The 12,944-nt window shown below is 34.0% G+C and overlaps 1 protein-coding gene across 1 annotated transcript in view; it reads right to left on the reverse strand.

Annotated features, from left to right (window-relative positions):
• LOC129231306 (arylsulfatase B-like) overlaps positions 1 to 12,944 on the reverse strand; it is a 96,818-nt gene that overhangs the window by 51,411 nt on the left and 32,463 nt on the right. The window contains exon 3 of the mRNA XM_054865594.1: positions 270 to 429. Within this exon, the coding sequence (XP_054721569.1) occupies positions 270 to 429 (160 nt within the window). The remainder of the gene's footprint in view (positions 1 to 269; positions 430 to 12,944) is intronic.

Raw genomic sequence — 12,944 nt, forward strand, 5'->3', positions numbered from 1 at the left:
CGTAATTTTAATGATGATAAAAAAGCACCAACAATAATAATAAAAATAAATAAATAAAAAACCACACACGCTCGAACATAATAATTATTTGTACTCGTTTCATCTTGAAAAAATCTTGGTATTTTTAGGTTTAATTGTACAAGAAGAGTACTATGCGTCATAACCCAAATTGTAAAAAGCGACAATTAGGCTAAGAAAAAGACATGAGTTATTCAATCATACTGTAATTAAAGTAAATTTATGGTATATGAAATATTTCAATGAATTGCCTGTTTTTATTGGGTATTTTCCTGTCATGAGAGCTGCCCGTGATGGTGTGCACATAGGTTGGACGTAATATTGGTTCAAGATGACGCCATCGCGTGCCAAAGCATCGATATTTGGAGTGGGAATTTGTTGACTGCCGTGAAAACTGACGTCATTCCAACCCTGTTGAAGAAAATAATTTATCATGTAAGAATATTTGCTGCGATTATGCCATGGTACTTAAGAGTCATTTTTTTTAAAACTTGGACAATTTTGATAGTTGATGTCTCCATTTTCGGGAAAAGTTCAGGATGTGTTAATAGTACTGTGATAATAAAAAGCGAAGTTTATTTTCTCTCAAATTTGACTCGTTGGCCCTTGAGTTAGGGGCATAGTTTAAGGCCGAGAACATATGATGCTAAATATGTGATCGTTTTGCTTCAAAAGCAATGAGTAGTTCATGCTAGTTTATTTTAGATAGGGATACTTCTTTATGTGACGGACATATGTTAGCATAAATAAATTGTTAGTTCAAGCATGACTTTTAGGGCTAAGGTCAATTGTACATGCTATTTTCTTTATTATTTTGCCTTGTTTGAGTCCGGATAGCTATTAAAACCGCGAGAGACCCTCAGAAATAAGCATAGGATTAACTACTCCCCATAGTATAGTACTTAGAAAAACATAAAAAGGACAGTTTACTTAGGCTTTAGTTATTAAATTGTCCCAAAGTTAATGATTTAAAAAAGTCAAGCTTAAAGGTCAATAACTCTGTGCGCGACGGGTCGACAGCTTTGTGATAAAGTTGTAGTTCGCTTAGTATAATTTCAGGTTCAGGAAAGAAACCATAGCGTCTAATCAACTTTTTTAATCACACGGTCTCAAAGTTGATAGTTTGAAACAAAAAGAGTCAAAATTACAGGTCAACTACTCTATAAGCCATGAATCAGTAACTTCGAGCAAGAGTTGTAATTATACTCTACATTGTGTAGTTTAAGAGTCATGTCAAAAAACCATGGGATCTAATGAACTTTCTTGATTGGTCTCAAAAATGGTCTCACAAATGATGATTTCAGTACAAGATGTTGACTTTCAAGATTAATTACTACTCTGTAAGTCACGAGTGAAGAATTTTGAGACACAGCTGCAGTTTTTTGCTAAAATAAGTTTAACATTAGTTTTCAATAAAATTAGAAATGGTTTACCATTATAAACTAAACTATTATCAACTATCAGGCTTTGTCTTTTAATATTTATATTGAAATTGACAACATTGGGACCAGTGAACTAAGCAAGTTGACTAGATCCCATGAGTTAATAACCTGAATCTGAAACTACACCACATGGAATATATTTACAGCTGTTTCTCAAAGTTACTGACTTATGAGCTTGTAGAGTAATCGATCTTGAAACTTGAACATTAAAAACAAAAAAAAATCAACATCAAGACCGTTTATTTGATTATACTCCATGGGATTTCAACCCGAATCTAAAACTACCCCACATGGAGTATAATCAAAGATATTGCTCAAAGTTATTACCTCACAACTTATAGAACACTTGACCTTTAATTTTGATCTTTTCACTGTAAAAATGATTCAGAAACGTTTCTAGAAAGTAATGGGCAGCTAATGTACCCAATTTCTGCCAGTAACATATCTTGCAAAAATCAGGAGAACTATTCCACGGAAAATGGTCATTTTGTCCCGTATGTGACGCCTCATACATTAAAAAATTTCATTAAAAAAATACTTTAAAATATTAACGAACAATTTTTTTCTGCTTAACAAATTAAAAACTGATATGTGATTCCTTAAGCAAAACATTTCGTCATTACCTTTTAAAATTATTAATTTTTAATGAAATATAAGAAACGTCACGTGGGGAACAAGGGGTTGACTTTTTCGTGGAATGACCCAGGAACATTTTCCGGTAGAAGTCAGTAACCTCCTTGAAATTTTCCTCGAATCTTTCTGAAGAACTTGGAAATCTCCCTCGTTAATGCCAATCTGGAACCTTTAAGGGAAGTTAAGTCAGTTTGATGTAATTGACTAGAAGCAACCACGGCCGTAATTGCAAGCAAGAACCGAGTACCTCCTTTGCCCCTGCAAAAAAAAAAAGCTTCACCCATGCATGAACTCATTCGCAGCTTAGTCAATCGGGATGATGTAAAGCAGATATACTTATTAAACAATCTTAGTTAATCTTCAAACCGGTAGCGAAAAATATTTTTCAGAACCTTAAGAAGTCTGCATTCGTGCAACTTGTAGCAATTCGGGAAACTTTTTTGCAAAGATACTTGATTTTACGAGGAAAGAGATGAAAACCCGTGAATTCCCGAAACGTTTAACGGAAATAATCAGTTAAGTTTCGGATTTTTTTTTAATGTTCCTAGCAAATTTAAGACTGCTTAATTAAAAAAGTTGATTAGTTGTCATAGTTTTCTAACCTGAACCGAAAACTATATTATATGGAGTATAACTAGGAGAGTAATTGATCTTGAAACTTGAGCCTTTATTTAAAAGTACTAACTTTAAGTCTGTTTAGTAAAGCAGGTTGTTTATATCCCATGAGTTTCTGACCTGAGTCTAAAACTACACCACCTAGAGTCATAGAGTATAATTACGGCTGTGCTCAAAGTTGCTGGCTCATGGCTTATAGAGTAATTGATCTAAAACTTTGACTCTTTTTGTTCCAAACTATCAACTTTGAGACTCTATAGTTAAAAGAGTTGATTAGATGCCCTGTAAAAACGATTCAGAAACGTTCCTGGAAAATAATGGGCAGCTGATCTGCCCAATATCTGCCAGTAACATATCTTGCAAAAACCAGGAATCTTTTCCGCTAAAAATCAGTAACCTTCCTGAAATTATCCCGGAAGCATCCTTAAAGTTTCAGGGTCAATAAGAATCAGAAATCTTGCCGTTTAAAGCCAATCGTGTTTCTGGAAAATTGGAGTAAACCTTAGGAAAGTATAATATTACAGCTAGGAAGTTTCAAAAGCAGTATTGCAAACACGGCCAAAGCTAAGACAGAATAGCAAGGAAATAATAAGAATTTTTCTCGCCTCTAATTCTCACAAAGCTACGTTGTCTACGCAGTAATTCGCTTTTTTTGAGAGCTTTTCAGTCAGGACGGGCCGTAGTCTAACGGAAGCCGAGCCACTTTATAAATACGTTCAGTTAATCTTTAAACTGGGAGCTAAAATATTTTTCACTACAGTAAAAAGCCTGTATTTGTGAAATTTCTAGCGATTCAGGAAACTTTTTGTCGATGATACTTGGTTTTTCCAGTAAGGCCATAAAAACCATTGAAAAACTAAAACGTAACACGGAAGTACTCAGTAACGTTTCAGATTGTTTTTACAGTGTGGCAAGGATTTCTTTCCTGAACCTAAAACTCCACCACATGGACTATAACTGCAGCAGTGTCTCAAAGTTTTTGACCCGTCCCGCACAGAGTTATTGACCCTGAAACTTTACCTTTTTTTGAAAATCATCAATTTGACACCGTAAATTGCTAAAGCAAGAGTAACCCATACTACTTTTATTTTTTTGAGTACTATACTAGAGTAAGTAGTTAATCCTACGCATATTATTGAGGGTCACTCGCAGCTTTTTGCAGATATCCGGACACAAACAAGGCAAAAAAATAAATAAATAAATAACCAACGAAATTAGCTTTTTCAATTGATCCTTTCCCTCAATTTATGCATGAGTCACCAAATTTTTCATGCCAGCATGTACTAAGTTTGAAAGCATCCACATATTTTGGAAAAGGATGGGTCATTTATTCCTTTCACAGCAAATCGATCACATATTTAGCATTATATGTTCACGACCTTAAACTTAGACCCCTACTCATAAGCCAAATTTGAGAGAGAAGAAGCATCACCTTTTTATCCTATTACTAGTAATATATCCTAAAAGTTTCAAGAAAATTGAAGGTGTCAACTATCAGGCTCCCCTTTACTTTGTCCAGCCTTTTGAAAAATAATTCTTATTAGTAAAAAATACCACTTTAATGATTTCGCTTCCCAGTAAAATTAACTAGTTACAAAATTCCTTGACTATTTAAATTACTGAAAACGAAAAAACAAACACTACAGTCACCTTTTAAAAATACTTTTATGCAAAATGTATGCTAATATTATAAAGAGAGAGGGCGGATTTTTGCACTTCTATATGTTCGAGGTAATCTCCGAAACCATTGCAACTATTTGAAAAATTCTTTCACTTTTTTTCTTTTTCTTTTTCTTCTTCTTCTTCTTCTTCTTTTATTAATATTATATAACACTAAATTGTTGACCAACTATTTAAGAACAAAAGAATTACAAACATACAAAAATACAAAAATAATTAATTAATTTACATAACAATAAATATACAAACTGACTGTAGCAAACGATAAATGATAAACGTTTACACCATTTATAACACTTATAATAACGATATACTAATATTTATAATAGAGACGGAAACTCTTCACATGTGACCCTACATGATGTGTTCACAAGTGCCCCGTCACCTACCTTAGAACTAATTTTTAAAAATAAAGGATTCTTAATTTAATTTAAAAATTTAAATATTGTTATAAATTTACTTGAATGTTCGTATAATAGGTTGCAGTAATTCAGTTTAGCTAATGATTTGACTAAAATATACTTTCACTTAAAGAAAACATTAATTAAATTACATACAACAGCAGCAAAAACAAAGCAGTTGTTACCACAGAATTATAAACTGGCTCATTGCTCCATAAATATGGCCAAGAAGTAATACTGGTACTGCCATTACTTGAGAATTTTTCAAGATTCTCTGCCTTGACTTTATCATAGTAAAACATACCATGTTCACATGTGTCCCCGTACCTTACAAAAACCAGGAACGTTAAAATTCACTAACATTCCTGAAATTATCCCTAAAGAAAATTCGGTAAACTTCCCGTTTTTAGCCAGTCGTAGTTCTGGAACCATTAGAGAAACCTTACGCAGGTATAATAAAAAAAACTTAGCACCTTCCTGATTTAATTAGAAAGTTCCATAAACAGTATTGCAAACATGGCCAAAGTCAAGACAAAATTGGAAGCAAATATCGAGCATTGTACTCGCCTGCAATTCTTCGTCGCCCATATCTCTTTGCTTTCTTTGGGAAGTTCATCTGTATGGACGGGCCGTAGCCAAAATGAAGCCGATACACTTTATAAATACGCTCAGTTAATCTTTGAACTGGGAGATAAAAATATTTTTGAAAACAGTGAGAAATCTGTGTTCGTGCCAACTTATAGCAATTTAGAGAACTTTTTGACATTGATACTTGATTTTTCCAGGAAGTGGACAAAAACCATTGAAATCCTGCAACGTTACACGGAAATATTCAGAAACTTTTCGGAATTTTTTAACAGTGTAATTAGTTGCTGCCAAGGGTGCAAAATAACTTGAAAGTGGTAGGTAAAGTATCGGAATGTTGAAATTAAGCATTAATACACTTAAATAATAAAATTATTTAACTGTACAGTTAAATAATAAATCAAGCACTGACAATACAGTTTTTGTTTTTACATTTTATTCATCTAAGCTTTAGCTATAGTTTTTAATGAATGACTTCTCACAAAATATACTACATAAATTGATAAGCTATAAAAGTGGAATTTTATGAATAAGGTAGATAACATTGATTTCGAACTATTGTTTCGATTATTTTAAATTATTAAAATTGAAAATTATCTTTGTACTAATTTGTTCACAATAATTTTGGTTAATCTGCCTTTCCTAACACGAACAGATTTGATGGTTTGTTAAAAGAGGAGCAGGTTACTTGTAGTTGGCCATGGGGAAACACCTATTTTCTTAGTCCAAAATGATCGTTTTTGGCCTTGTGATCTATTTATGGTTATCGCGAAGGCTAAACGAAGCGGAATATGAAGCCTTCTGAGCTGTATTGGAGATTCTGACGATATTAATGGAATGCATGGTAGCAGAATGATTCCTTCTTTAAACTTTCCCGTCAAAATTGCTGCTTCAAGAACATTTCCGGTGACCCTTTTGATAATTATACGTATACATCTGTAAAAACCTAGGTGGGTTTAAAGTATGGAGAGGATTAACTGCTGAATTAATTTTCAACTGAAGATTGTGTAGTGTCATTCTTGGTATATCTAGATAATTTAAAATTCAGTTGGAAACTTTACAGATTTGTTCTAATCAGCAATTATATCAATTGATTTAAATGATTTCAAATTACCGGGCAACAACTGTTGCATTTAAAAGTTAATTGCGTCTGCATCAACGTTTTTTTCTGCCAAAATAACGCGATTACAGAGGCAATCACAATTAAAAAAATTAAATTTTTTCGAGAATACACTCTCAATTAGTTAGTTCACTTATCGTTTCAACAGCAGTGCTGAAATTGTCGGGTTATTTGATGTACTGTGTATTTTGATACAGTTCAATTTCACCGTTTCCAATATCCAGCAATTTCTTAGAAAATACTTGTGCGAATAGGTCATTTTGCTTTTGTACTCCCATGTTCATGGTCAATTGCATTATCTCGACATTACGCTGTGAAAAGGATTGTTTTAAACATGCGTTGATTTAATCGGAATAATTGGTAATGTCTGCCGTAAATCCCCAGACAGCATTCAGACAATACCACGTAAAAGTTTATCGTTGCCTTTCAAATCTTGCATAATCCTATGATGTGCTTCGAATGAATGCTTTTGCTCATGGGCCATAGTACTCTTATGCCAAATTATAATTGCACTCTTTGCAACGCTACAGCCATGCCGCGTTTTTTCTACACATTGCGTTTGATTTGTTATGAATATCTAATAGGGAACTTTAGAGCTGAATGTGCTCTTCGTCTACCATCTAAAAAATCTCAAGCAGCAATGTCTGACAATGCAATTGTCACTGCAATTTTTTGTTGCAACCGTATCTTTGTAAGAACTAATTATGTCTTAGAAAAAAAAAAAGAAAGAAAAGAACTGTTTTCCGCTCAAATTCCTTTCAGATATTATCCTGAATCTTTTTGAAGAATTCAGTAGTCTTCTTGGTTAACGCCGGTTATGTATCTACCACCTTCCTGCTTTTCCAAGAAAGCGGTCAAAGCATTAATACAATCAGTGCCGAAGCTAAGACAGAACTCTCAAGTAAATAGTTCGAATGTGTTTGTGATCCACACTTTTTTTCGCTCTAAATGAAAGCATGGTCTATCTGGACAGACGGTACTCGAACTGAAGTCGATACGCTTATTAAATACGTTCAGTTAATTTTGATACTGATGGGAAAAATATTTTCCTCAACGGTGAGAAATTTGTAGCAATTCACAGGAAACGTTTTGACAAATATAGTTGATTTTCTAAGGAAGTAAATAAAAACCTGTAAAATCCAGAAATGTTACATGGAAATAATAAGCACCGTTACTGAGTTTTTTTTTATTACAGTGTTTTTAGCAGTAAGTCAAACGATGTTAAAGTTGTAGCGATTAAATAACTTACACCACCATCTATTAGGAATTTTTAGAATTAAACAATTAATACACACTATTATTGCATAATTAATATTTAATTCGCAATAAAAAATTATAGAAACTGTCCTATCTTTTAAGTTGGACCCAATTACACATAGGTATGAAATTTTATATAAATCGGTTGAATAGTTTCGTAATTTACCCCGAACAAACATCGTGACACGATATATATATATATATATACTAGCTGACCCAGCCACGCGTTGCTGTGGCTGATAATAGAAAATAAATTTTTACTGATTATTTTTATACGATCAAATCAATATTTTTAACAGTGCTGGAAAATATTCAGTCGATTTTAAATTACAGGGAATTGAGAATGGTCGTGTTTGGCCGAAGTAGGACTACTAAATTACTAACTAATTATTACTAAAGTACTAACTAAATTTTCTACAGTGAAAGCATTACTTTCTATACTTACGTTTTTTAAATTTAGTGAGCATCACAGTTAAAACGATTCAGAATTGTTCCTGGAAAATAATGGGCGGCTGATGTGACCAATTTCTACCAGTAAGATAATTTACAAAAATCAGAAACGCTTTCCGATAAAATTCAGTAACATTTCTAAAATTCTCCTTGAAGCCTCCTGAAAAATTCAGAAATCTTCCCGCTTGTAGCCAGTCGTGTTTCCCGAACATTAGATAAAACTTAAGTAGGTATAACATAACAGCTCGGCACTTTTCTGATTTAATTAGAAAATTCCATAAGAAGTATTGCAAACATGGCCTTAAGAGTAAACTTAGGTAGGTATCATATAATACTTTGGCACCTTTGTGATTTATTAAGAAAACTCCATAAGCAGCTTCGCAAACATGGCCAAAGCAAACCCAGAATTGCAAATATGTACCACGAATTTTACGCGCTTGCAATGCAAGTTGTTCATACTCATTCGCTCTCTTTGTGAACTGATAAGCATAGACGAATATACATTCCGTAGTCGAACGGAAGCCGATACACTTTATTAATACGTTCAGTTAATCTTTGAACTGGCAGCTAAAAATATTTTTCACAACAATGAGAAACTACATTCGTGCAATGTGTAGCAATTCAGAGAACGTTTTGATGATGTTACTTGATTTTTCCGATAAGTTGATAAAAACCACTGAAATCCTGAAACGTTACCCGGAAATACTCAGAAACGTTTCGGAAATTTTTTGCCGTGTACTTACTTCGTCCAATGGTGCAAAATAACTTGAAAGTGGTAGGTAAAGTATCATAATGTTGAAATTAAGCATTAACCAATATACAGTTTTTGTATGCACATTTTATTCATCTCAGCTTTAACTATAGTTTTTAATCAATGACTTCTCACAAAATATACTAAATAAACTGATAAACTATAAAAGTGGGATTTTAAAAATAAGGTAGATAACATTGATTTCGAACTATTTTTTCGATTATTTTAAATTATTAAAATTGAAAATTAACTTTGTACTCATTTGTTCACATTACTTTTGGTTAATCTGTCTTTTGCTAACACGAACAGATTTGATGGTTTTTCCACACCTGAGCAGGTTACATGTAATTGCCCATGGGAGAAACACCTACTTTCCTTGTCCAAATCGACATTATTGTTTGGCCTTAAGATCTATTAATGCCAAACAATAATGTCCAATAATGCCAACAACGGAAGGCCAAACGAAGCGGAATATGAAGCCTTCTAAGTTGTATTGGAGATTCTGATGATATTAATGGAATGCATGGCAGCAGGATGATTCCTCTTTTAAACTTTCCCGTCAAAATTGCTGCTTCAAGAGCATTTCCGGTGACCCTTTTGATAACTATACGTGTATATTTGTGAAAACCTGGGTGGGTTTAAATTATGGAGAAGATTAATTGGTGAATAAATTTTCAACTGGAGATTGTGTAGTCATTCCTGGTATATACAGAGAATTTAAAATTTAGTTGGAAACTTCAATGATTTGTTCCAATCAGCAATTGTATCGATTTAATTAATTTTTTTCAAATTACCGGGCAACAACTGTTGCATTTAAAAGTTAAATGCGTCTGCATCAACGTTTCTTGCTGCCGAAATAACGCGATTACAGAGGCAATCACAATAAAATAAATTAAATTTATTCGGGAATACACTTTCAATTAGTTCACTTTTCGTCTCAACAGCAGTGCTGAAATTGTCAGGGTATTTGATGTACTGTGTATTTTGATACATTTCAATTTCATCGTTTCCAACACCCAGCAATTGATTAGAAAATTCTTGTGCGAATAGATCATTTTGCGTTTGTACTCGCATGTTCATGGTCAACCGTATCATCTCGAAATTAGGCTATCAAAACGATTGTTTTAAACATCCGTTGATTTCATCGGAATAACTGGTATTGTCTGCCGGAAGTCCCCAGACAGTATTCAGACAATACCACCTAAGAGTTTATCGTTGCCATTCAAATCTTGCATAATCCTATGATGTGCTTCGAATGCATGCTTTTACTTATGAACCATTGTACACTTATCCCAAATTATAATGCAATCTCTTTTCCAACACTGCAGCAATTCCGCGTTTTTTCTTTAATGTTACACATTGTATTTGGTTTGTTATGAATATCTAATAGGCAACTTTTAAGCTGAATGTGCTGTTCGTCTACCATCTAAAAAAGGTAGCAGCAATGTCTGACGATGCAATTGTAACTGCAATTTTCTGTTGCGAACGTATTTTTGCAAGAATTAATGATATTAAAAAATTCTTGGGTGGGGGGGGGAGAAAGAAAATAAATGTTTTCCGCTTAAATTTGGTAACCTTCCAGAAATTATCCTGGAATATTTTGGAAGAAATCAGTAGTCTTCTGGTTAAAGCCAGTTATGATTCTGGCATATTTAGAGAAGCCTAACGTAGGTTTAATGTAAAAGTCTGGAACCGTCTCGGTTTTCCAATTAAATTCCCAAAGCATTAATGCAATCATTGCCAACGCTAAGACAAACTCTTGAGCAAGTAGCTCAACGGTAACGCGTCAGCAGTTCTTTTAAAGACTCCGTGATCCAGACATCTTTTCCTTCTCATTGGGAGCTGAGACGACATGGACGAACCGTGATCAAACTGAAACCGATACACATATTAAATACATTCAGTTAATCTTGATACTGGTGGAGAAAAATATTTTTCACAATAGTGTGAAATCTGCAATTTCTAGCAATTCAGAAAACTTTTTGATAAATATAGTTGATATTCTCAGGAAGTGAATAAAAAGCTGTAAAATCCCGAAACGTTCTACAAAAATGATAAGTGACGTTTCGGGATTTTTTAGCGTATTGTTTTTAGCAGTAAGTCAAACGATGTTAGAGTTATATCAATTAATTAACTTACACCGCCATCTATTAAATTTTTTTAGAACTAAACAATTAATTCACACTATTTATGTATAATTAATACTTAATTTGCAATAAAAAATTATAAAAACTATCCTATCTTTTAAGTTGGACCAAATGACGCATAGGTATGAAATTTGATAAAAATCGGTTGAGTAGTTTCGGAGTTTACCCCGAACAAACATCGTGACACGAGATTTTTATATATATAGATATATATATATATATATATATATATATATATATATATATATATATATATATATATATATATATATATATATATATATATATATATATATATATATATATATATATGTATATATATATATATGTATATATATATATATATATATACTGTTCAAAACAATTAAAGGATATTGAGGTTTTGGGTTGATTTTGAACCTGGAGAACTTTTTGGATAGTTGATACATTATCGACAGGCGTTAGTAAACTATTTGAGACAAAAATTACATTTGTATGGCAGGAAAAAATACTTTTTTCAACTTTTGTGTACAAAAGAGAAAAAAACGCATTTTGTGCGTATGAGAAGCGATAAAAAAATGGGTTTTTCTTAAAAGAAAATCACTTCTAATAGGGGGCATGGTAACCCCGGACGGCCAGCAATGTAAAACACCTCTGAGGCATGGAATTAATGAGGCTATTAATGAGGGACTGGGGTATTCTGCCCCACTCCTCCTGAAGCACTCTTTCCGGTTCTTGGAGAGTTTGGGGAGGTGGTAGGCGTCTAAAAACTCGTTGCCTAGAATGTCCCAAACATACTCTATTGCGTTCATATCTGGAGAACACGCTAGCCATTCCATTCGTATGATTCCTTCCGCCAAAAGAAAATCATTCATCAAGTAAGAACGATGTGGTCTGCAATTTTCATCCATTAACATGAAGTCATCTCCAATTGCTGCAGGGTAAGGGACTACAATAGGTGTCAGGATCTCATCCCTACTTTTATGACCGGTCAGAGTTCCATTCGGAATGACATGCAGCTCGGTGCGCCCATCAATGGAGATGCCAGCATGCACCATCACACCACTACCACCAAATCTGACACTTTCGGGCCCGAACGCTGGATTGTTTCTAGTGCCAAGCTCCCTCCAGATGAAAATACGCCATTAAATGGATAAAGACAAGAACGGGATTCGTCAGAGAAAAAAATATTGCTCCATTCATTTCTTCTCCAATTCACATGCTCTGTTACCCACTCCCTGTATCGCGACGGTGTCTCGCAGCTAATGTGTTACAGACCATTAGTCGATGAGCATACAGACATACAGCCTGAAGTCGATTTCGGACAGCTTGTGTCAAAATTGTGGTGCCAGTACCCTAGCGAAGGTGTCGTTGTAGTGGAGTGGCATTCATACTTCAGTTCCTCGGAGCCGTTAAAGCTAAATAACGGTTTTCGTTGAGCGTTGTTGACCATCTGCGACCTTGCCCTGATCTTTGGCCAGCATTTCCAGTCTCTAAAAGCCGTTTCCATCTCGTAGAAATCATACTTTGCAAAATTCCAATGGCTTCTGCGGCCTTGGCTTGTGTTTGGCTTCCCTCTAGCCCGCCAACCACTTTAGAAGCTTCTGATTCCGTTAAATGAGTTCGTTGAGGCATTGAATTCATCGAAACAACGCGCTCACTGAATGTCGATCATTATTTTCTGCTTTGTCTTACAATAAGTTAAGAGCGAAATCTCATTCGTCGCCACTGAAACGTCGTCTTCGACGTCAAACTCAAAATTTGCATACTGCGACGCTTGAAATTAAGAAGAATTTGCATTTGTAACTCTCTTCTTCGATTCTATGCAAAAAAATGTTTGCCTCTTTTTGTTGAAAAATTTACAAT

The sequence above is a fragment of the Uloborus diversus genome, chromosome 10 (assembly GCF_026930045.1).
Source record: "Uloborus diversus isolate 005 chromosome 10, Udiv.v.3.1, whole genome shotgun sequence".
NCBI lineage: Eukaryota > Metazoa > Arthropoda > Arachnida > Araneae > Uloboridae > Uloborus > Uloborus diversus.